The sequence below is a fragment of the Phascolarctos cinereus genome, unplaced genomic scaffold, assembly GCF_003287225.1.
Source record: "Phascolarctos cinereus isolate Bilbo 61053 unplaced genomic scaffold, phaCin_HiC Scaffold_2;HRSCAF=192, whole genome shotgun sequence".
Classification (NCBI taxonomy): Eukaryota; Metazoa; Chordata; class Mammalia; order Diprotodontia; family Phascolarctidae; genus Phascolarctos; species Phascolarctos cinereus.
Genome location: NW_027555625.1, coordinates 392,303,881 through 392,329,330, shown reverse-complemented (window position 1 = coordinate 392,329,330; position 25,450 = coordinate 392,303,881). Strand labels below are relative to the sequence as shown.

Genomic DNA, 25,450 nt, shown 5'->3' with positions numbered 1-25,450 from the left:
TAGTTTGAAAAAATCTGGGGATTTAGTGAATTGGAAGCTCAGTAGAAGTTCGCCATGTGAAGTAGCGGCCAATAAAACTCATATGAAGTTAGACTGCATTAAAGAGGCTTAATATCCAGGACCAGGGAGGTGATAAGCAAGCTATATTTTACCCTGACTAGACCACAGTAGGGGCATTGTGTTCCATGTTGGGTGCCATATTTAAAATATATATATATATATATATATATATATATATATATATATATATATTCTGGCAACAAGAATAATGATACAAGGATTGATTGAAGTTACTGAAAATGTTAGCCTGGATAAGAGTGGCTAGTCATCAGTTAATTAATTAGTTAGGGGGTCATAGCTTCATTTAAGTTTTTGAAGATGTGGAAGAGGAATTTTGGTTGTCCTGCTTGTCTCTAGAGGGCAAAGTAGGAGCGACAGAGGGAAACTGCAAAGAAGGACATTTAGACTTGGTGTAAAGAAATGCTTCCCAACAATTGGAGCTGTCTCCAAATGGAACAGGCTATTTCAGGAGGCAGTGAAGTTCCTCTCACTAAAGGCTTTTAAGCAAAGGCTGGATGATCACCTGTAAGGTATACCGTAAAAGGGATTCATGTTCAGGTATGGGTTGGACTAAGTGACCTCTGAGATCCTTCTAATTCTGGGATTCTATAATTCCGTAACTATTCCCTTTTTTACTGTTGGGTCTGTGTAGACCTTCTCAATGTTGGACTTCAGAGGCAGGGAGAAATTCTCTGGCTATTTGATCCTGTAACACAATATATGCATCAAGTGAAACAAGTTGACGGCACTTCTCAAAGGAGAATTGAAAAGCCAGATCAGTTCTAAATCCCCAGAGTAAGTCGGCTGGCATGTGGAATGGTATATGGGAAGGTGCTTTTCTGGGTTGAGAGAGAAAATCCTGGTATCACATCGCATTATCAGGTCCCACATCTAAAATGCACTGTGCCAGCTCTGCAACTTGAAATTCTCAGTGGGCAGAAAAGAAACTTTATAGAAATTGGGTGATCATCATCTCTATCAGATGAATATGATGCCATCGGCTTGATTTAGTATCTTAGGGAAAGGGGATTTACCTAGTGAGAGGGAGGGAAAACAAATCTGAATTTTAGGACTTTTAAGTCTGAAAACATTGAGGGAGAAAAAAGGAATAATAATAAAAACCTCAATGTCACTTTTCTACCAGCCTGCAACATGCAATCTGGTTCTGAAACAAAGGGCTGAGAGATGACATAGTAATTAAAATGCGGGCTAAACTTGTGCTGCCAGTCAGTAATAACAGAGGGGCCAACACAGGAAACCAGAGGGTAACCAGAGGAGGGAGAAAAAGTGAAACATAAAAACAACACTCTCACACCCACAGGGTACAGATATGAATCTGAATTGACCAAAGAAATACCTGACCACTAAGCATGAAAGTGTAACCCAAGTACTAGTATTTTTTACCACACCCTGTTAAGCTGTGAAGCTTGTGTGTCTGTGTGTACACATGTGTGCACAGATATGTATATGTACACATGTATGTGAGTTCAGAGGAAGGTGGGATGACCCTCAAGAAACTAGTGACCTTAGGCTATCCTCATTAGATGACAAATGCCAGAGATTCCAAGGCAAATTGAACTCATGTGGCAAAGGGAACTGGGTCATCTGATAATGACAGAGTGAGAGAGGGGCTCTTAATGTATGTTCTTCCCTCACTCATTACATGCATGGTGTAGTGGATAGAACAGCAGACCTAGAGTCAGGAAGACTCCTCTTCCTAAGTTCAAATCCAATCTCAGATATTTACTAAGCTATGTGACTCTGGGCAAATCACTTACCCCTGTTTGCCTCAGTTTCCTCATCTGTAAAATGAGAAGGAAATGGCAAACCTCTCTATTGTCTTTGCCAAGAAAACCTCAAATAGCGCAATGATGAGTCAGACATGACTAAGATGACTGAACGACACCTAAACTTGAAGCAGCTTTGTTTTAAAAACAGAGAAATGTTCATACATTTTTAGGTTATTGAGAAATGTGGTAAAAATTCAAGGTTTCAGAAATAAAGTAGGTAAAATTTTGAAGTTTCTTTTGTCCTTTTCTTTTTTCTTGTTCTTTTATGGTTTCTCATTCTGAAAATCTCCAGCAGAGACATAAATATCTTCTTTTTTTTCCCCCCAGAAAATGTTTTTGGTCATAAGGTCATATATGACTTTACAGGCAAAAGGGATTCTAGAGACCCACCTTTGGGAGCTAGTAGCTAATTATCTAATTCCTAGAAGCATTTGTAGAAAATCTCTCCTTCCAGAGAAATGCTAAGAAGGGAAAGTATAACTATTTCAGGTTCTGCATTCTAGAATAATTACATTCTAGAATGGGAGAGGACATCTAGCTTGACCTAGCTTCCTTACAGGAACCCTCTTATTTTGCAGATGAAGAAAATCAGGCCTAGCGTAAGCCTAGTGTAAGGGTTTTGAAGTCAGACGGTCTAGCTTCAAATCTCAGCTTTATCTATTAGCTCCTATCTGTATTAGGTCTCAGGAACCTCTCTGTGTCTCAGTTTCCTCATCTGTAACATGAGGGGCTTGGAACAGGTGATCTTTGAGGTAGTCTAGAAGTTGTCGTCCACATGAACTGTAAAAAAGAAGAAAATTTAATTATAGAAAGGCAGTGTAGTATAGGTGAAAGCAACTTGGACTGGATAGAAGTCAGAAGATAGGAGAAGCAAGTTCTAATTCTGGCTCTCCACTTACAAGGTGTGTGACTTTGGGAAATTCCTTTCTCCTCTCTATGCCTCAGTTTCTACTTGTGTAAAATGGACAAAAGGATACTTCCACTACTTACCTAATGAAATTGTTGTGAATAAAAACTCTTTGGAAACTATGATATTTTATTTAAATGTGACATTTTAAAAGAGTTATAATGCTTTGATATATCAACTGAATCACAGAGGTCTTATTATGGGAGATAGAGAGAATTCAGAATCCACAAATTATTACTTGCCCAATATTCTTATTTATTGAAGGATTTAGAATCTTCTTATGATAGAGGATGAGATAGGATTTCTACTGTTCAAGTGAACTTTGTCAGTATGTATCTGTGTGCAATTCTCATGTGAGCTACAATTTAATAACATTTGTTGAAAGAAAAGGAAAAATAAATATGTCATGGGTTAGGGCAGCAGTTCTCTGTTTAAATCTCTTTCTCAAGGCAGTTTTGCCATGTGGTTGAGCCAGTTGTGGATTCTAGAACTTAGAAGGCTATTTGTCAGTGTTTTGGAAGAAGTCCTGAACTTTTCCTTCATTTGATTAACTGAAGGGCAATGCAGTTTTCCTTGCATGTAGCAGGCGCTCAAATATTTGTTGAATAAATAAATGACTAAGAAATGTAGGGGCAGAATAAACCCCCAAACTTCATTTTCCTTCTTTGACTATAGCCCATTTATTTATCACTTTAAACCTTTTCTTTCACAGATGTAAAATCTTGTACTGAATGAACATTGTTATGACTGAAGAATTAAGGATGGAAACATACTATCATATACTTGGAAATGCAGATTTTAGTAGGGGTGGTATTACCCACATTAACCATAGATATTTTAACATTGAATATTTAACTGCTCAACTTATGAGAATAGAAAGTCTTCTAAATCTGACAAATTGACAGCACTTATTCCTGTATTAGAATTGGCAGTTGTATTTCTGTATTAGTTTGCCAGGTTTGGTGCTTGAACATAGGAGTCTAGGAAAAAGAAAATAATTTTTTATTAAAATTTGTATGAGGGTCATTGTCTTTCGCAAAATATAACTACAATCAGAAATAGGTGGTGACATCCTACAGAGCTAATGGGCATACATCATACCCTTAATGTTGGGACCATGGAAATCCCAAACTAGGGTTTTATGTCTGCAGGAGATGACTAAATTGACTATTTTAATCTGAGTATGTAACAGCTAAACAACAGCAATAATAATAGCTTACCTTTTTATAATGGTTTAACATTTACAAAATATCTTATATATTTTATATCATCTGATCTTCACAACGCCCCTGTGAAGTTGGTGTTATAATTATCCCAGTTTTTTGTGGGAGAAAGCTGAGACTTCAGAGGAATTAAGTAATTTATCAGTGTCACACATGTAGTAAGTGTTTGAGATAGGATTTGAACTCAGTTTTTCCTGACTCCACATTCAGCATTCTATCCACTGTTCCATGTATCATGGAAGTGCATACTGTATTATCCATTAAAAGTCTCTATATGCCAGCTACAGATCACTGCACTGGGTGTTATGGGTGATGCAAAGCTAAATTAGGCAGTGCCTACCATCAAGGAATTTACTTGGAAAGGAAAGTCATATATAGATACAAATTAACTAGTACTACAAGGATGTATATGATAAGTGTCACATGAGTGGTACAGACAGGGGAATGATCTGAAGTCAGGCATTCCAAGAAAAGGAATGATAGTGTGAACAAAGATACCGAGGGAGGAAATACAGAGTTTGCCTTGGTTATAGAGAGTAGACAAACCTAAATGGATCATATATATAGGAAAAGCATGGGAGATGATACAGGATAGGCAGATTGGATCTAGATTTTGGAGAATTTGGAGTATCAGGCTAGTGAATTAGGACTTTATCCTTAAGGCAGTAGGAAACCATTGAAGGTTTTCTTTTTTTCTGTTTTAGCACTGGAGTAACATCTGATAATTGTGTGTAGGATGGACTTTGGTGTCCAGAATAGATTAATGTGTTAGTGTGTATTTTTCTCCGTGTGAAACACCTAGAAAAATTAAATTTAATGTAGTCATTTATGAGGAAGCTGCGTACTCTGAAAATGGAGTTAAAATGGAGCCTGCGTCCCATCTTTCCTTTGCTGTTGTCGCGTGGGTGAGTGCAGTGATGCACGTTCCAGTGCTGGTGACATCACAGACCATCACCACGGAAACATCTGTGCTATCACAAACACTGCATTGCAGCATCGCTGAATGTATCAGGCAGCAGAGGAAACTGGTTAAAAATGATAAGACTCTCAATAATACAGCTTAAACTCATTCATACTTGGCCATCTGAGCTTTGGATGGGAGAGGATATGTAGGCAGAATTATGCTTCATAGTATAAAACAGTAGCTTCTGAACATCATGAAAGGTTTGGGCAGGCTGCCTTTGACAAACAGCTCACATTCACAACATGGTTCCTCTAAAAGTCATTCCTGGTGCTTCCATGCAAGATGACAAGGAAAAACATCATAGGGGTCAAGAACTGGTTGTATATGATCTAGCAGTATTGCAGAGAAATGCTAAGAAGGGACTGTATAACGATCAGGTTTTACATTATTAAGTGACAACGTCCTAGAATGAAAGAGAACTTAAAAGGTCATCTAGTTCAACCCCTTGCTTAATGCAGGAATTTCCTTTGTGATATCATTAAAATAATCATGCAGATGAGCTTTTTTTTAGAGAGGGACCAAAGAGTAGCAGTTAATGCAATCTTAGAATTTTAAATTTGGATGGGACTTCAAAGTTCCTTTGTCCAACCCATGCCTTCAAATATAAACCCCTCTGCAGCTTCCCTGACAAGTGTTCAGAAGCTTGAAGACCTCTGTTTAGGAGTCATCATTTACTGCTTCCTGAAGAAGCCAGTTCTTTAAGGACAACTGGAATTTTGGGGAAGTTTTTCTATACACAGAGCCAAAATTTGCCTCCTTGTGGTTTTTGACCCTACTACTAGTCTCAGGTACCAAAAACAGTGATCATGTCATAGGATTCGATTTGGAACAATCTTCTGAGATCATCTAGTCCAACCTACTCATTTCATAGAGTGGGAATCTGGGGCCTAGCAGTGAAATGACTTGCTCGAAGTTATAAGGGTTATAAGCAATGAAGCCAGAATGTGCTTCTGTCTCAGGGCTTCTCTTCTTGGGGTTACCATCTCTGATCTCCTCACCTAGACCTCTTGTGGCATGATTTCCAGTTCCCTCCCCCGTTAACATCATCAGTCATTTAATGTTCTATATGTAGCAATACCAGATTATTGTAAAAATCATATACAACTTAACTTTCTGACCATCAAAGAGTTAACATCCCTCAAAAAAGCATGTTAATGTGATCATACAGAGAAAAGACACACTTAAATCTAATGGATGTTCTTAATTACCTCTTGCAGGAACAGATCTGTGTTAGGTGCCATATGTTGTTTTTTTTTTCTTGTTCAGTCATGTTCAGCTATTCATGACCCTGTGGACCATAGCATGGTAATATGGTCCATGGGGTGTTCTTGGCAAAGATAGAGTCATTTACATTTCCTTCTTCAGTTGTTTAAGGCAAACAGAGGTTAAGTGACTTGCCCAGGGTCACATAGCTAGTGAGTGTGTGAGGCTGGATTTGAAGTTAGGTCTTCTTGACTCCAGGCCCAATGCTCTATCCATTGAGCCATCTGACTGCCTCTACAAGACATGCATACACACACATGTATGTACTCTATTCTTTAAAAAAATACTTAATTCCCCGCCAATTATATGTTAAAACAATTTTAGCATGTTTTTTGTTTTTATTTTGAGTCCCAAATTCTAATCTTCTCTCCCTCCCTTCCCCCCTCCCTAAGATGGTAAACAATCTGATATAGATTATACATGTGCAATCACGTAAAACATTTCCATCTTAGTTATTTTGTACAAGAAGACTCAAAAAAAATGAAAGAAAGTGAAAAATGGTATGCTTCAGTCTGTATTCAGACAATATCTTTCTCTGGAGGCGGATAGCATGCTTCATCATGAATCCTTTGGGATTGTCTTGAGTCATCACGTATTCTTAAGGAACTTAAATCTATTTGAGGAAGATAAGACAATGCACACATGAAATGGCCAAATGGCAATGCAAAGTAGCACATAAGTTTCCTGTGAAAGGTATAGAAAATGAATGCTACAGGAATTCTGAAGAGGAAAGAGATGCCTGCTGTAGTCAGGGAAAGCTTCCTGGAGGAGTTTGGACTTTTGCTGGAGCTTTGAAGTCAAAGTTGAATTTCAAGTGAGGAGCAGAGAGAACACTATGTAAGAACTCTGCAGAAGCAGTAACGCACATGTTGTGGTCAGAGACCATGAGAAAAGGAGGCTGACGGGAGGCGAGTTTGTGATGAGCTGTCATGTGTTCCCTTCTGGATTTTAGAAGGGACATTGATGAGTTGGAGCATCCATAATTTGGAGGGTGGTGGAAGGACTAGGAAATCTGACACAAGAGACAGTTGAAGGGACTAAGTATGTATAGCATGGGGAAAAGAAGACAACGGAGATATAGAATAGCTGTGTGACTATTTGAAAGACTGGCTGTGCAAGAGAGATTAAAGACTGATTCAATTTGTTCTTTCTTGGCCCAAGAAGAGGGAACCAGGGTCAATGTTTGAAAGTTACAAGGAAGTCACATTTCATCTGATTGTAAGGGAAATCTTCCTAACAATAAGGACCACCCACAGATGGAATGACTTGCCTGGTAAGGTGATGAGTTATCCATTACAAGATGCTTTTGAGTAGAAGGTGGCTGTCCATTGGTGAGAGATCCCATAGCTGGGATCAGGTAAAGTGTTGGACTAAATTGCTTCTCTAGTTGCTGGTATTGAAGATTCTATAATTCCATGAACTTAAAAAGCTAGAGTTTGTATCCATTTTGTGAAAGATCTCAACTCAGAGACAAGTCGTATGGACTTGCACAAGGCACATAGAGGTCAAATGACTTGCTCAGCTTACAATAAGTATCAGAGGAGAGATTTGAATCCAGATCAGGTCTTTCTGACTCCAAATCTAGTATTCCTCATTTTATTTATTCCTAGTAAAACATGCTGCTTCCTTCCTTAGAATCACACAGGGAATAACAGTCCCCCTAACAGTGAAGAAACAATCTCTGGAATGATTCCTTTGTTCCGAGACATCTTGTAAAATTTAAAAGCAAAAGACAAGTATAACCCTATCTACAGAAATATGTAGTCCTGAATCCAAGTCACTTAAATGTGTTCATTTTCACCATGCTTTGGTCAGAAGTTTTCTGGTAAAAAGTACTGCAGAAAAACAATAAATGTATTTTTATGTTTGTGTTTTTGTAAGTAAAACCTAAATGATTTAAAGAGCTACTTGATCCTGCCATGAATGGCAGCACACACACACACACACATACACACACACACACACACACACACACACACACCCCAAAACAAAGGAGATAGTATTCTGAAAGTATTGCTGAGAGCAGACAAGAATCTCTTGGTCTTTAAAATGTAGTGAAGATCTTATATTATTGCTTAAAATGCAGTCCAGAGTCTTTTGACCCTATCACTATATGACTGCCATTACAAATATGGAGACAAAATTGCCTCCAAATAGAAGGGAAATACTCCCCCACAGCCAAAAACTCCTTTCCTTTCTCTCCTCTCCCCTCCCCGTTCTCCTCCTCTCTCCTTTACTGTTTCCTCCCCCTTTCTCCTCAACAAAAGCCCCATTTCCCCCTTCCCTTATCTTCCTTTATTTTTTTAAGGAATTTTTTTTCATTACCTCTTTCACTTATTTATTAGTGAATCATATTTGTCTTGGAAGTTCCTGACTGATTGAGCTGCCTTTCAGAGAGGTATGGAGCCAAATCCCTTCCCATTTATTTGGCTCACAGCTTGGAACCCTAAGACTATCTGTTGGACAATGGCTTTTCAGTTGGCAACATATATATATATATATATATATATATATATATATATATATAATATACATATATACACACACTCACACAATATGTCAAGAAACCTACCCAAGATCAACTTTTCCACCTTCTTGCTGTCTCATGGTAGCTGGTGAAATAGACTCATGAAAGCTAAATAAATACAGCAATAACACATACATAAAGCCAATTTTTCTTTTGGAGATATTCTTTATGTCCCACAGTACTTTGCAAATATAGAAAACCCAATGAAAATGGAGGAATACAGAGTTGTTCATGGCAAACTTTCTGTTCATTCTGTAATACTGTAACTTATAAAACCATATTTACTTTTGGTGTTTTTGATCAAGAAGAGAAATTAAAACATACAACTATCTCTGCTGCTTAGCTTTCTAAACCAGTCTCATCAGAGTTGACAGCCTTGATACTATATGAAATGATCTATTAAGTAGACTTATCCATATACACCAGTGGGTGCCAGTATCATGATCTCATGAATTGAAGGGATCCTAGTATTAAACAGGAAGGAAAATGCATATATAGACCCTGCCTAGTTTGTAGGTTCTTCAGAGAGACAACAAAGCTAATACGTTTGACAATAGGAGAGCGAGCTCACTTCAGCTGATATAGCTAATCAAACATGGAATTGTTTGTGTGCATCTGTATTTTTAAGTCCAGAGTTTAGTCATGCTCCTGGGCACAGGAAGACTTCAAATTTTATATTCAGATAAGGAAAGGGAACCTTTGCGAACAGATGGAACAGAGTTCAGCGTAAAGGCTTAATCCTATCAGGATGATTCTTGTATGGCCATCTGGATAATCCGACGCACAAATTCAACGCCTGTTAAAAATATGACTCTGGCCAAGATTAACGTCGCAGATTTTCCACTAGACTTGTTCATATTTGACTTTATGATTTTTTAGACCCAAGAGGGGCGTCTCTATTTATAAAAGAAATCTGGATGTGAATAAAGGCCTGGGTCTCTGTTTTTTGAAGAAACAATTACATATACATGTATATGTATTTTTTAGTTTTAAATTGTTTTCTCTTTCACCGAGTGATAGTTCACTTTTGGAAGACGGTTTCACCTCGCTTTCTTTCACAGCTTCGCTTTCCTTAACTTTCCTTACAGGAAAATTAGGCTAAAAATACTTATTGCACAGGAAAGTTCCTTATGGCAGGAAGAAAAGAATTATTTACTTATTGTACAATCAGAGGCAAGTGAATTTACTATTGTTGCAACAAATATTACAATCTTAGGCATGAATAATTCATTTCCGGGGTTCATTCCCCTCCCAGCATTACTTTTCTTTTTGCTTTGCCGTAGAGCTACTGACAATCATAGCACAAAAAGGAAGAAAAGAAGAAAGGAAGAAAGGAAGAAAGAAAGAATAGGAAGTAGGAAATCAAATTTGATGGTCATATTTGCCATCAATGAGAGAGAATTCATATTTGCACCTCATAATTTTGTATTTGAACGTGAGACAGAAAATTGTTAGAATACCAGCAAACCCTCTTGAGTTGAAGAAGTTTGAGTTCCTAGAGTGTATTTAACTAAACAATTTTCACATATTATGAAACAATACTATGTTGTGTGTTATTAAATCAGAAAAGCCTTCAACAAGTCTTTCAAGAGCAATTTAGAAGTTATAGGTACATCAAAATGTCAAGAATTTTTGCTGTTGAATTGTTAAATCAATTTGTATCTGGAACCATCTTAGTTTCTAGGGTAGCAGACAGCTTCAGAACTCCAAAAATGCTTTGTCTAGAATCTTTTGCATTGCCATTTTCACATGCTACCACCCCCAACCTCCCAAGTCAGGTGATGCTTCGACAAAGACTGAAGAGAAATTTTACCACTCCAGAATAGAGTAAGGAAGGAATAGAGTGACTAGGAAGTGATGTGAAGTGTAATTAGCAAATAGCCTGCTTTGCAACTTGGAAACTGTCACAAGAAACTTAACAGTATAGAGATTTTTGCAGTCATATACTGTTTTCTTGGATTTGTATCCAATTTTGAATCTATATCTTTATATACCAAGTATATTTTCTTTTCTCCATTTAGTGATAATCCTTAATGTTGTCAAAGCAAAGGAAATCACTGGGAGATACAAAATTAAAGTCCCTGAAATTCTTAATCTCACTTAATATTCATAAAAATAATTATATCTAGAGTGAAGAAATCTCTATACCATAATTTCTTTCAAAATAGTGACCTTAAAACATGCATAGGTGAATACAAACAAACATATGTACAGTTATTGGGTCCACTAGAATTTAAGAGCTGAATAGTGTCTCTGTGTGTGTGTATGTATGTATGTATGTATGCATGTGTATATGATATATGTATCATGTCGTATATATTAGACACATATATGGTAATAAATATATATCAAACATTATTTATTTATTGGAATATAGGCATCCTAGTAGACAAATCATTAAGTATAGACTTTAAACCCCAACCAAACAATAATACCACTAATCTTGGTTGAATGAAAGGAAATACAGAGGAAAGGAGAGCGTGGCAGCAACACAGTATCAATTGATCAAAAACATCAAAGAAATATCAGCAAGAGGAATTTTATTGTACTGATAATGATAGGCTGATACAAATTTACCTAGATGCTAAATTGTACAGAATATTGAATTTAGAGTGATGGAACCATTGATTTTTTCACAGCTGACTGAGAATCTACTCTACTTGCTGCTCTGAATGAAGGTCTTGCATGTAATAGGGCCAGGACATAGGGCGAGGTAGTTTCCATTCTTGGAATGATGTCATAGCAACTGGAGTTTGTCTCTGATGCTTCCAGTAAGAGGATGCCTGACCTAAGAATAGAGCAGCCTCCTGCATGTGGCTTAAAAAGATACAGGGCCAATCTCCTGGATGGGGCCAAACCCCTTCTTTCCCTGTTTCCTGCCCAGTGACTGCTTATTGTCAGAGGTGAAGGGGAAGGCGTTGTTCAGTGTTACTGAGAGAGCAGGCAGGAAAATCATCATTTTACTAAAATAAACAGCAAATACAATTGTTTAGTTTAAACAGGAAGATGCAATGCTAATGGGTGAAACTCAAGTCCAAAGTGTGTGATTTTTCCCCCTAATCCCTAGAGTAGGTATGCCTTTAAGCATAGCACCACTGAAATTTGAAGACAGAAAATAAAATTGGCCTGGGTTTTATGTAGGGTCTGTCACTAGTAAGCAAAAGGAGGAAGCTGAGTTCATGGTTTTCCCAAAATTTTCTGCCAAGTCTCAGGAATTTAGGCCAATCGCATTGGAGTCTTGTCTTTTCTTTCTTTTCTTTTTCCAGAAAGTTTTCCCTTTGGATTATCAGATTTCATACAAGGCAGATGAGATCCTTTTCCTCCCATACCCTTCAACTTTGAAGGAAGATCTTTGCAAGTCTTAATTTATCTGCTCCAAAAACATGAATCCCAAATCCACCTACTCAGTAATATAGCCTCACACGTCAGCCAAAACAAAAAATCTTCTTAGAAAGTTTGACTCCCCGTAATCTTATGATTCCCTTATCAGAGAATAGAGTGCTATGATAGATCAACATATTCTGGTTAATAATAATGCCTTAACCAATTAAAAAAAATTAGGCTACAATAAAATATGCTTCACAGGAAAGCTAAGGGGATAGTCTTTTGTGTCTCTTAACTAGATGACATTTCAGGGTCATTCATTCATACAATAAAAAATTATTAACCAAATACCTAATGTGTGCAACAGTACTGTGCAAGGCATTTCAATACCTTCAAGTCACCATTCTTAGTATCATTTTCTCTTACATAGTACATCTGTATAAGTGTGAATTTAATACCATTTCAATTATGGGCATACTGGATACTAGAGAGTTTTGAATATATTAATACACAGAAGAGAAAAAGTTATTTTATTTCTCAGACTTTGTTTTTATTTTATTTGTGGAAACAAGACTTAGGCTGGAATAATTCAGAATTTCTAAAAACAATTGTGATTGGATACACATTAATTTGGTCTCTTTCACAAGAACAAAACAGGCCAATAAATTTAGGTTCCTATAATAAAGCACCGATAGTTACAAAACCTCCTCTTTGGAATAGGAGAAGATGGACCTAGAGTTGATGATAAATACTGGACCGCTGACCAGGTCATTCTTACAGCCACTGAAACAAGCCGGATATTAATCACAGCACAAAGAGATTTCAGAAGTAAAAATAAGAGCAGGCCCAGAACCCTGCTGATAGCTGCACACATCACTAATTCACCTCAGTGGGCATGTACCTCTGAGCTCAATTAACCCTTATTCCCAAGGCCACCCATAAACTCTGAAGTAAACATGGCTTTCCTGGCCCTGGTTTTATATCAATGAAATAGATCATTTCTATTGGAGGGTGAGATGCTGTTACAGCTTATAAATTCAGTTTGCTAATAAAGAGCCTGATGCCTCCAATGTGTGTTTGTGGGCACTTGAATCATATACCATTGATTCTATAAATCAGAAAATTTCAAATTGCTGTGGGTATCTGTTATTTCTTCCATCTTCTGGTGCTATTTGAAGGAGATAGAGATACTCTTAAGGTTGAACAGGTGATGGAGAAGATTCCCTGCGCAATTTTCTTCACACAGGACCTTAGTTGTTAAATATATACTAGAGGTGGTAAATTTAAAAAAAAAAAATTCTTCCTCTTGCTCTGTCTCTCTCTGCTTCTCTTTCGCTCTTTTGCTTTCTCTGTCTCTCTCTATCTCTCTGTCTCTGTCTCTCTCTCTCTCTGTCTCTGTCTCTCTCTCTCTCTCTCTCTCTCTCTCTCTCTCTCTCTCTCTTTCTTTCTCTCTTTCCCCCCACTCCCCTACCCCAACCATTGTTCAGAAGCAAATTGGAAATCTGGTAATTAGGCTCTGACTCATAGTGTAGTATTAGAGTCCCAAGCCAAAGTTCAACACCCTGAAATGAAATTTAAACCAATTAATCTGTTAGATTTTTATCGCTTGTCCGTGTTTTCTCAGCAATTCCCCCAGCACGTGGCCTTTGATCAACTCTCATACAAACGCTAAAATGCGTGCCTGCTGCTAGCGAGATGGGAATGACATTAACATGGCACTCATAAAGCAATCAGAGCAGAGAAGCCCTCAAACAGGCAGGGCATAGTAATATTTAATAAAAGCTCGCACATAATCTTCAGAATTAGCATTTTGTGCCTTGCAGTACCTTTGGGAGAAGAGCTTTTATTTGTGGAGTGATCATTATTATAACAAAGAAGAGCTACCTAATAATTTCCACTTTAACTCTGCAATATGCCATGAGCATTTCAGAACCATTATGCTAAACCGTGGTGGGGTAATCATTTTATTGTCATCGTCTGAAGGGAGGAAAATCTCCTCTACTTTGGTGGCTGGGGGAAATAAAACAAAAGACAACAAAAAAACTTTTGTTTTTAATGAGATCTAGAACCAGCCATGCTGGGCTTGCAATGTGCTGTGGACACCAAAAGTACGAAAATACGACGGGGATAAAAATTGGGAGAGAAAACAACAGCAAAACAGCAACGAAAGCTTTTCTTTATGAAGTCGGGACTTGCCATCAACACAGAATTTTGTATTTAAATTGACTCTCTTGATCCTGTTGTGTCTTATAGGTAAAAGAGTCCTATTGGGTGTCCAATTCCTAGATTGAGCAACTGTTTTTCAAATACCATTGAGCCCTCAAATTCCAGGATCCACTAATAACACATTAGCTCCACACACATTGTTATCTTCAGGTTGACTTCTCTTTCCCTTTTTTTTTTCTTTGTGGTGAAGTGCAGTGGAAAAAGTATGAGACTGTGAGTCTGGGCTTGAATCCTGTCCTACCACTTCACTGTCTTTTTGACCTGGGACAAATCATTTCACTTCGCTGTGCCTCAGTTTCCTCATCCGTATAATGAGGAATGACCTCTAGGTTCCCTTCCCACTCTTAATCTCTAACTTCCACATTTGATACTCTGTTTTGGTAGACTAAGGAAAGAAAGACACTGTCTGGCCAAATAGAATTTAGCTTTCAAAAACACAGCATCCTAAGAGAGAAAAAATGATACGAAGGAGATTTGTGGATTTGTTCATCTCCTCTCCCCGCTTTCTGAAAGTCAGGCCTAATCTGATGATTTGAGACTTGGTCCATCGCTTAATGCTTCTTTTTATGGATGAAGTAGCTAATGAATGTTATTAGGTGCATGACATCAAATCGAGAGATGAATTGGTCTAGTGTGAAAAGGACTAGGTGTCAGGATGTCACTAACTAGGTGGGTGACTTTGGGTGACTCAGTTTCCTCATCTATTGTATGAGAGCGATAGACTAAATGACCCCTAAGTCCCCTTGTAGCTCTAAAATTTTATGATTCTGAGAGTTGCAGGGATTCTATGTATTTCTTGTAAGATGAAGCGAAGTTTATTAGCTGGGTTCTAGTATGTTGCCAAGTGTGGAGTTAGGGCATGCTGAGCAGCGCACTGCTGCTTTTTCACAAGCCTTCCTTACAAGGAGATTAAGAGGATGGCATTATACAAGCTTTGACTCATTTGTTCCCCCACCAGTGTTTGTAGCTCCTCTGGAAACTTGAATCTGTTCTCTCCTTGTTTGCTGGCTTGCGGGCTACTTTATTATTGGCGGGTTGCTTGCAGAGTTTGATAACATGAGTATTTTCAAAGTGAAAACTACAGTGAAGTCTTGGAAAAAATACTTTTTGAAACATGCACACATCTACCTCCTCCATAGGACTTTCAAAGGGATGAAGGAGGAAGGAGTCCCCATCACTTCTAAAGCCTGCAGGCTTTAGCTATGTTGGAGACTCTCTGAAGTGGACATGAACATGTCATTGTGGCTTTTGCATAGAGACTATCAGAAAACCTGAAAGACAACATATTTTAAAAAGAAATATGCTAACGGACAATCGCCTCCCCCCTCCAAAAAAAATTGGATTTAAAAAAAAAAAAAACCAAACCCAACACAAAGTCTTGTGTGTGGATTATCACAGAACCATAGAGTTAGGAGGGGCCATTAGTTAAATATTATCTTCAAGCAGTATTGCATTAAAACCAGTCCTAATCAGAAGATCTTCAAGTATTTGCTTTATTTGGAGAGCTAAAAAATTAAGATGTTGGGAGGAGAGGGTAAACTGAAGTGATTTCAAGTTTTTTTCATATTATATACATACATACATATATGTATGTCCATCTGTATGTGTGTGTATATATCTATCTATATCTATCTATCTAAAACTCTTAAACTTCTTCCAGTTCATTGGTGAAGTACTTGTAACCATAATTCATATTCTGCGATTGATTTGGGGTTATTCAACAGTTTCTATATTTGGAATTAGAAAATCTGGGTTTAAATCCTGGCTTTCATATTTATCAGCTGTGCAACATTGGGGAAGTCATGAACTCTCTGGAATTCAGTTTTCTACTTTGTAAAATTGAAGTAGGTGATTTTTAAGGTCCCTTCCAACTCTCAATCTCATAAAACAAGAAATGGGCTTACAAAAAACTTTTAGCTGTTTAGAATTTTCATAATTCCAAGCTTCATCGTATCAAAAATTGAAATTAATTTTGAGAATACGAATGTAGTATATATTTCCTTTCATTAAATATCTCATTCTTGGTTAGAAGAGAGGGAGGGAGTGGGAGAGGGAAGGAACATTAAAAGGGGCTGTTTCGGTTGTAAATGCCTCATTACAAGTTCAGCCAAAATTAAACACTTGGTTTAGATTTTTCAAAATATTTTGGTGCAGTTTTACCAGATTAACTCAAGTTCAAATCAAATACATTCAATGACTTTGTGGAGGTGAGTGACTGTCCCCTCCCTCTCAAATTAGAGTCTAATAGTTTCTTTTGTTTTTTTCAAAAGTCAAAGTAGCAAACTGTGAGATTTGACAACGTGTAATGATATTTGCCTGTTTTCCTTTTCTGCAAAATTAGCTGGGTCTTCCATCAGCTTAAGTAGTACGAGAATTGTCTGAGACATTTAGAGATTTTTGTGAAAGAGGAGACCCGTTTTCTCTCCTACTCAGCATCTCCCAGTTTTTGATACTTTGAGGTGCTGATATTAATTAAAAACACTTGTGGGAATGACAGGTAAGCTAGCAATATTAAAAACCTGAGAAATGAAGCTGTCTGCTTTAGAACCCCAAAGACACAACTTTATCATTCCACTCTTACCGAAGCAGTGATCCCACAGTAATTGGATTCAACTTGTGCCATGTTTATTCGGATAAACCTCCTTCAATCTATTTACAACATTTACAAAGTGTTTCTTATCTCTACATGCCTTTTACAATGGAAAAAAACCACCGAATATTTAACAAACCTGATACTATGGCTTTGGACCTAGGGTTGAAATCAAAAGAAATGAATGAGGGTTTGGGGGCTATGTATATTCTTTATGGATCTACTATTAACTGAGTTTACAGTTATATAGTTATATAATTTTATATAGTTATATAATTTTAGCCACCTTGTTCAGTAGAGTTATCATCTGTAAAATGGGACTGATGACTTCTGATTGAAAGTGTTATTTCATTTAAGCATATCAAATCTCTAGTGCTGTTATGTCAATAGAGGGGACATGAGGTAAAGGAAAAAAATATTTAGACCATGATGGGAGAAGGAATCCTAGCCCCTGATTCCCTCATCTGCTTCCACTAATATTTGGCTCGATGCTTATTAGCTTTCTTTTCATCAATATATTTTCTCATGAAATGAAATTTGCACCTGAAAATGAAAGAATTGAGAGGTTTTTTTAAAAGGGTGATTTAATCAGCATTTCATATATTAACAATTGATTGCTTTCAGTCATGTTTCCAGCCTTCCTGCGGGCTGAAAAATGAATTACATTTTTGATGCGAACATTGAGAGTGATGTTCTCTAAAGTGGTACCGTGTCCCACATCATGCTATATCTAGAATGTGTTTGAGATCTTGAGGGACATCATGTTAATGAAAAAAGATAAAAGTCTTAAAAAACCCAAGTTTCTAATTATTAAAGTTTGGTCCTAACAGCAGAATTCTTCTCTTTTTCATGTGTGTTGAAAAGCAGCTACCCCCTGTATCAAAGCCATCAGTCCAAGTGAAGGATGGACTACCGGAGGTGCCACAGTGATCATCATAGGAGACAATTTCTTTGATGGGTTACAGGTCATATTCGGTACCATGCTGGTCTGGAGTGAGGTGGGTATTGTCTGGACATTAATATCTCATAACTTTGTCTGGTTTGGGGAAATGTCTATATGTGCAATGTTAATGGAGCTATATCAGACCCTATAGAATAGCTCTACTACAGAGGCAAATGTGTTTGTCATGATGCAACACTTTTTACTGAAACTCCTTCCAATTTCTTACCAGTTGGCACCATCAAGACATGGGTTTGGATTCCATCTTTCCTTTGTTAGCTTTGTGAACTTGCTAGTATGGTTATGTTGTAGGAAGTTCACTACACACTTTCTATGGTGGTGTGAATGGCACTTAAGCAGTCAGAGTATATTTAGAACACTGTCTAGTTCCTGGACTTCGTCAGATTCAGGTTATTATCAAGCTCTCTTTTAGGGATAACATTCTAAAGAAAATAATAATCCAGGTATAAATCTTGATTTTAATTTATAAAATTCATTTGGAGTTTGCCTGCTTGAGGTGGGGTGGGGCTTAGTGACTTGCACATAGTAGGCATTTGATGAAATATATTAAATTAATTAAATTGAATATGCAGATGAATGTCTGGCATCCTTTTCAGCGCCCCCCCCCTTTTTTTTTTTACTATAGGTCATTTTTGACTGCTTCTATACAAGCTGAAAATGGCTTTATTCCCACAATGTTTTCCAAGTTGCATATGAGTTATTTTAACCCAATATCCTGCTTTTTTGGCAGTGGTCATGAGTAGCCTAAGAACATAAATGTTATACATTCACTGAAGAGTTGTCTTGGGACGCTTTCCTACTCTTTCTTACTCCTGAGCCTTAGTCTTTAGCCTTGGAAAAGAGAAGAATTAGGGATGACCTTCAAGCATTTGAAAGACTTTCACATGAAAGATGGAGCTGAGTTGTTTTGCTTGGCCCTGCAGGGCAGACCTGGGATCACTAGGTGGAAGTTACGTAGAGGTGTATTTAATTTCGGTAAAGGAAAATTTTCTATCAATTAGACTGCCCCAAAACAGAATGGGTGGTCTTAAAAGGTATAGCAAATTTGCTGGAGATCTTTGGGCAAAACTGAATGACCATTTTGGGAGGATATTATAGATGGGATTCCCGTTCAGGTATGAGTTGGATTAGATAACTCTTTTTTTAAGGCAATTGGGGTTAAGTGACTTGCCCAGGGTCACATAGCTAGTAAGTATCAAGTGTTTGGTCTGAGGCTGGATTTGAACTCAGGTCCTCCTGACTTCAGGGCCTGTGCTCTATCCGCTGTGACGCTGAGCTGCCCCAATAACTCTTGATATTCCATCCAATTCTGAGATTTTGTGGTTTTCTGACTCAGTCAACGTCACCATACACTCCTCTCCTGCATCCTATTACACACTCCATCATATTGTCTAGAATGTTAGATTCAGAGCTGGAAGGATCTCATTGAGTCTAAACCACTCGTTTTATAGATGAGGAAACTAAAACCCAGAGAGGTAAACAATTTAATAGAGATTTACATGACGAATTAGTGGCCGAGGAAGGACCAGAACCCAGATCTTGTGGCTCTCACTTCAGCATTCTTTCCACTATTCCATATTAATATCCCATCTCAGAAATTATTTCGGTTCATTTGAACTAACTTTTTAGGCTCATGCCCTATGTATATGCAGAAAATTTAGGCAATGCTACTCAGATGTTTTTCTCTTTCCAAAGCAGCTTTTAAAACAAATTTTAAAAAAATTTCATCCATTTTGGTGATTGGTTGGGATTGGGCATTTGTCCACTTTGGGTTAGAACAAAATGACCCAGGCCTAAATCAGAATGGTCTTAATGATTTTCTCAGGATCATATAGTTTTAGAGTTGGGAGGGAGCTCATAAGGCATTTAACCCAACACAAATTTTAACAAGAATTTCTGGGGGCAGCTAGGTGGCACAGTGGATAGAGCACTGGCCCTGAAGTCAGGAGGACTTGAGTTCAAATCCAGCCTCAGACCAAACACTTAACATTTACTAGCTGTGTGACCTGGGCAAGTCACTTAACCCCAATTGCCTAAAAATAATTATAATAATAAAAAAAAATTTCTTCCGCTTCATACCTGGCAAGTGGTTATGTAGCTTTTGCTTAAAAACCTCCAGTGAAGGAGAGCCTGCTACCTCCTGAGGCATCCTGTCCCACTCTGGGATGTCTCTGAATCTTAGGAAGTTTTCTTTTCTATCAAACCTAAGTTGCTTCTTTGCAGCCTACAGCCCATTGCTCCCTTTTCTACCATTTGGATCCAATCAGAAGAAATCTAAACTTCTAAGAGACAATGCTTCAATTACTTGAGAACTGCCATCGTGTTTTCCCCCAAGTCTTTTGTTCTCCATCCAAAACACTCCCAGCTATTCAGCTGGCATCCCTTGAGGCCCTTTACTTGCGAGGCCATAGTGGGTAGTGGATAAAGGACCAAACTTGGAGCTAGGAAGACCTACGTTCAGATAGGATCTCAGACATTTCCTAGACGAGTAATCCTGGCCAAGTCACTTAATGTTTCTGAGCCTCGGTTCTTCATCTATCAAATGATGGAGTTAGGCTTCATGGCCCCTAAGCTTTCTTCTAGCTCTACGTCTACTATTCTGTAACCATTTTGGTTGTTCTCCTGTGGATACCTCAGCTTATCAGTGTCTTTCCTAAAATGGGTTCCTGGAACAGAACATGGTAGTAGTAGTAGTAGTAGTAGTAGTAGTAGTAGTAGTAGTAGTAGTAGTAGTAGTAGTAGTAGTAGTAGTAGTAACAGAAGCAACTAACATTTGTATTGCACATTAAGATTTGCAAACCATTTTACAAATATTACCTCGTTTAGTGCTAACACTAACTGAATGTAGTCTAACTAAGGCAAAGTCTGCTGGGACTGCCAACCCCTTCTCCTCTATTTCAGGGCACTGTGCTTTGAAGCATCTGTTTCATTATTGGAAAACTGATGTGTGTCTTAATGAAGAAAACTCACGAAAACATCAAAACACTGCTTTTTCTCCTCTTCCATTTTGTACCTCCCCCAAGTTCTTACAGCATATTAAAGCAGGCCCTATGACCCTGCCTGGCAGAGTAGAAGCAGGTATGGGTTAAAAGAAGCTCAGACTTGTTCTTTATAAACTCCCAACTACGTCATGCCTGCAAAATAAACTCATCAGGACTCTTTTTTTTTCCCCGGTGGGAAATGGTTCTTTTTGCTTCCTCACCCTGCAGTCCCCTAGAGTGGAAAAGCCATTCTTTTAAAATAAACATCTTGTGACATTATCAGCCAGGCATCTTCAGTGGAGCTCTTTAATGGGGTATGATCTTGATAAAAAGTTTAGGAAAAGGGACTTAGGCATGGGTGATCCTTTTTATTATTTATATCCTTAAGTGATTAGTTATTTAGATTTTGATGCATGTTTTCTATCACACACATACGTTCATATGTAAATGTGAGTATATGTTACTCTTTATATGTATATTTATATATTTTATGTATAGACATTTATAGACAATATTATCTATGGATCATGTCCCTTAGATGTAAGAAAATCACCAAGTATTGGGCTTGGTCTTGGTGTAACCCTGAACATAAAGAAGGGAAAACAAATTTTTATATATATATATATATATGTGTGTGTGTGTGTGTGTGTGTGTGTGTGTATACACGTATATACATATGTACATATATGTGTATATTTAATATATTACAAATATTTGTAAATTTTATTTTATTTATTTCAAATATATAAATACAATATATTATTAATATATAATATGTGTAATTTGTTTCTTCTTTATGTCCAGAGTTGGGCTAAGTCCAATATTTGGTGACTTTCTTAGATCTGTGAGACGTCATCCATAGATGATTTTGTACTTTTTCACAGAAGAAACATAGTACAGACTTGTGGGTCAAAGAGTATGTGCCAGTGGTAAAATTTGAACACAGACCTCCTTGTCTAGTGTATTTTATCCACCTGTACGGACTTAAGTTCATATTTTGCCACTATAAGTTGAGGTGGATTTGTGTGTTTACATATCATTATTTAGCCAAAGCCATAAACCTCCAGAGGTAAAAAATCTTTTCTAGGGCTTTGGGAAGGGTAATCAGTAATATTGCCCTAGTAATCAAAAGTTTGGATTCTAGTTTTTCCTACTCTGCTATGTGACCTTAGGTAAGCCATTTTAACAGGGCTTCAGGTTGCTTGCTTTGTAAAACGGGTACGATAGGGCCTCACTAAATTGAGGGCAGGAGGCTCTCAGATTATTCTCTAAGATACTTTCCAGTTCCAACACCTATGATTTGAAGTAGTGTACTTCCCCCCCCCCTTTTCTCTTTTCACCTCACCTGTTTGCCAAAGAATATCCAGGAATAGCTTGGACCCTGGGCCAGACATGCAGATGACATTACAGATTAGCAGATAATGCTTTTATTTGGAGTCTTTTTTAAGTTAAAGGACTTTTTTTTAAGAGTCAGAGAAAATAGGGTTGGCTTAATTTGGTATCATCTGTGCTCTTTCCCAACCCAATCTTTTGTAAATGAGTCGTTCATTTTCACTCACTGATTGCTCCCTGAGGATTAGGGTTTAGAGTGAGGGAAGAAAAAGGTAGCTTATATCATGCTTCCAATCCCAGAGTTCTCTTCTGTTAGTTATCTCAGCTTGTTGTCCCCCATGATTTGCTTTGTTTCTTGTGAGCCTGGTTCTTCCTCTATCTTTGCCACTCATCTTTCTGCCTGTTTCCTTTTCTCCTTTCTTTTTTCTTTCCCTCTTTATTGCATCTATTTTCCTAATTATTTTCTAGTAAGCCTTAATTTCTCTTTGCTCTCTCTCTTTTTCCCTGAGATCTGCTTTTTGGTCTGTGACTCCTTTAAACACACTTATGTAGGACTAGTAAGGCACTGAATCTCTGGGGTGGTTTGAGGTGCTATTGCTTTATCACTGACATCTACCTGTTGAAGAAGGTGCATTTCATTACAATGTAGATTACCCTATTTTTACAGCTTCTACATTTCTCTTAAATTTAACTCTTAAAGGTATCTTTTCCACATTCCCAATATCCTGCATGCATCAATTAGGCAGATTGGTGGCCCAGTGGATAGAGTGCTGGAACCGGAGTCAGGAAAATATGAGTTTGAATTCTGCCTCAGACACTTACTAGCTTTATGACTCTGGGCAGGTTACCTAGCCTGTCTAACCCTTAGCCTCCCTATCTGTAAAATGGGAGTAGTAATAGTACTAACCTCCCAGGGCTGTTGTGAAGACCAAGCAAGATACTTGATGTAAAGCTCTTTTCTAGTGCTATACATATGCTAGCTATTATTCTATCAAGAATTTATTTAGTGCTTATTATAGGTGTATCACTATGCTGGGTACCGTGCGGAGTACAATTCGATTGAACAATGATTTATTATTCGCCTACTTTATGCAACATACTGTGCTAGTTGCTGGGAAAAGAAAGACAAAAAATCAAAGTAGTCTTCCCTTATGGATCTTACATTCTTTTGGGGAGGTCAATAGCCAGAAAATATTAATTCAGTGCCTACTGTGTGGTAGGCACTGTGCTAAGCTGTGGAGATACAAAGGCAATAGTGGTAGATAGAAGAGAAGTAGAGCATAGTTTCTCAAGATTTTAATAATTCATTTTGGGGAAGTTGGGCAAGGAGAGATGAGACTAATACTTGTGAAAGATTAAGAGAATGACAAAAGACATATTAAAGTGCTAAATTTTGTGGTTCAGACACAAAGCATTATAGGAGTTCAGGGAATGGGGATGTTATTGTGAACCAGAGTAGTAGGGAAAGGTTTCTGGAATAAAGTGACATTTGAGCTGGGCTTCCCGAAGGTAATCTTCAAGTGAAATAACTGAGGATGGATCTATAAGTAGAAAAACGGTGAGCAAGAAGCTTGCAGAGAGAAATCAGCATGGCATATAGAAAGGGAAAGGAAGAAAAATCCAGCTCGACTGGAATGGGGTGTTTGTTTTGGAGAGGTGTGTGAGAAATGTTGGACGGTGAAAGAGAATAGATTCTAGGGGACTTTTAATTCCAGGCTCGGGAGTTTGGATAAAGTCTCATAGGCAACAGTGATCTAGACCTGGCAATGAATTCTTGGTTCTTCCTGAGAAATGGTTTTGTATAAAAATTGTGAAGAACCAAAGAATACTTCTCAGTAAGCATTTCTGAAAGGATTTGCCAGTGTGGCTATAACTCATGATGATAAATCATGAGAGGCAATATGGGCTGGGACTGAGGAGAGCTAGGTTCTAGCTCTGCCCCTGTATTACTTTATGTGACACTTCCTTACTCTGGGCCTCCTTTTCTTCCTTGATTTTTTTTTAACTAGGTAATAACTAGCATTTATGTAGTACCTTAAGATTTACAAAGCATTTTACATATATTATCTCCCTTGATCCTCACAACAACACTTTGAAGTAGGTTCTTTTATTATCTTCATTTTTGCAAATAAAGAAACTAAGGCAAAGAGAGGTTAAGTGGCTTATTCAGAGCCATGCATCTAGTAAGTGTCTGAGGCAGGATATGAACTCAGGTGCTGCTGGCTCTATCAAAATACAGTGCTCTAGCCACTGGGCCCCTTAAATCATCTCTAAGGTTCTCCTCTAGCTCTGATATTTTATGATTCTATGAAATCCTCATTTTATAAGATTCAATCTCCCTTGAGAATCCTAAAAAAAGTTAAGAAATGTTTCCTGTTGGCCTTTTTTCTTTCTAAATATTCAATCAAAGAACATTTTTAAAATAATCTCTGATTAGCCAGCAAGAGGATTCTATTAACTTTCACTAAAACACTTTTATAATTAACAAAATAGGAATCTCCTTATTGAGATATCCATTTTAGGGAGCTTCTTCTTGCCCATCCTATAAGTCTTGGATTTTGGTACCCAATATTCTGACATACTATATACTAAGGAGTATATCAAAACGTTGCCACATGACACTTGGCTTCCATGTTGGTGATGCAAATTACCAAATTACTAAAAACACACCCTTGACATTCAGTAATGGAATGAGTGCTGCTACTGTTGATGTGTAGAAATATAGTTTGAGCTATTTACATAGCAATCATTCAGATGATGTCATGCATTTTTAGATTTATCATGCTTTTAATGTTATGAGTCTCAAATGTAACTTTTCTTCAAGGTTTTTTACTTCATTTCCAGGCACTGTATACATTACATTAGGTGGCATGCAATTTTGTGGCACGTGTAAAATTAAGGATTGCCTGGACCATTTAGCTCAGTTGGGTAGAGCACGGTGCTAATGAGGCCATGGGTTTGATCTTTGTATGGCTCATTTAGGCTCACACAGAGAGAAATTCTGTTCTGTGGTCACAGGCTGCCTCTTAACCCCAGGCAGCTATCCCTCAAATGTAAGCCATTGGTCACAAAATGGATTGAGAGTATAAATGGTTTCTCATCCATCCCTACCCTTGGAAAAAAACACTCAAAGTGCAGGTCCCACTGATTTCAGGTCAACTGTATCATCTTAGGACTGCTTTTTTGTTTTGATTTTTATAAATTTCGGCATATACTTTGTTTCCATGAATTATTATTTCACCCAGGAACTTTTTCACCTATATAGGTGAGGCAGCTTAAGCATGTGCTTATTATTAGCCCAA

General features: G+C 37.7%; 1 protein-coding gene across 6 annotated transcripts in view; it reads left to right on the top strand.

The window, feature by feature from the left end:
• EBF1 (EBF transcription factor 1) overlaps positions 1 to 25,450 on the top strand; it is a 456,997-nt gene that overhangs the window by 319,678 nt on the left and 111,869 nt on the right. For 4 of the 6 annotated variants that reach the window (XM_020992365.2, XM_020992363.2, XM_020992367.2 and 1 more), the window contains exon 9: positions 17,739 to 17,872. In XM_020992365.2, the coding sequence (XP_020848024.1) occupies positions 17,739 to 17,872 (134 nt within the window). The remainder of the gene's footprint in view (positions 1 to 17,738; positions 17,873 to 25,450) is intronic. The other 2 variants (XM_020992366.2, XM_020992364.2) reach the window with 1 other exon arrangement.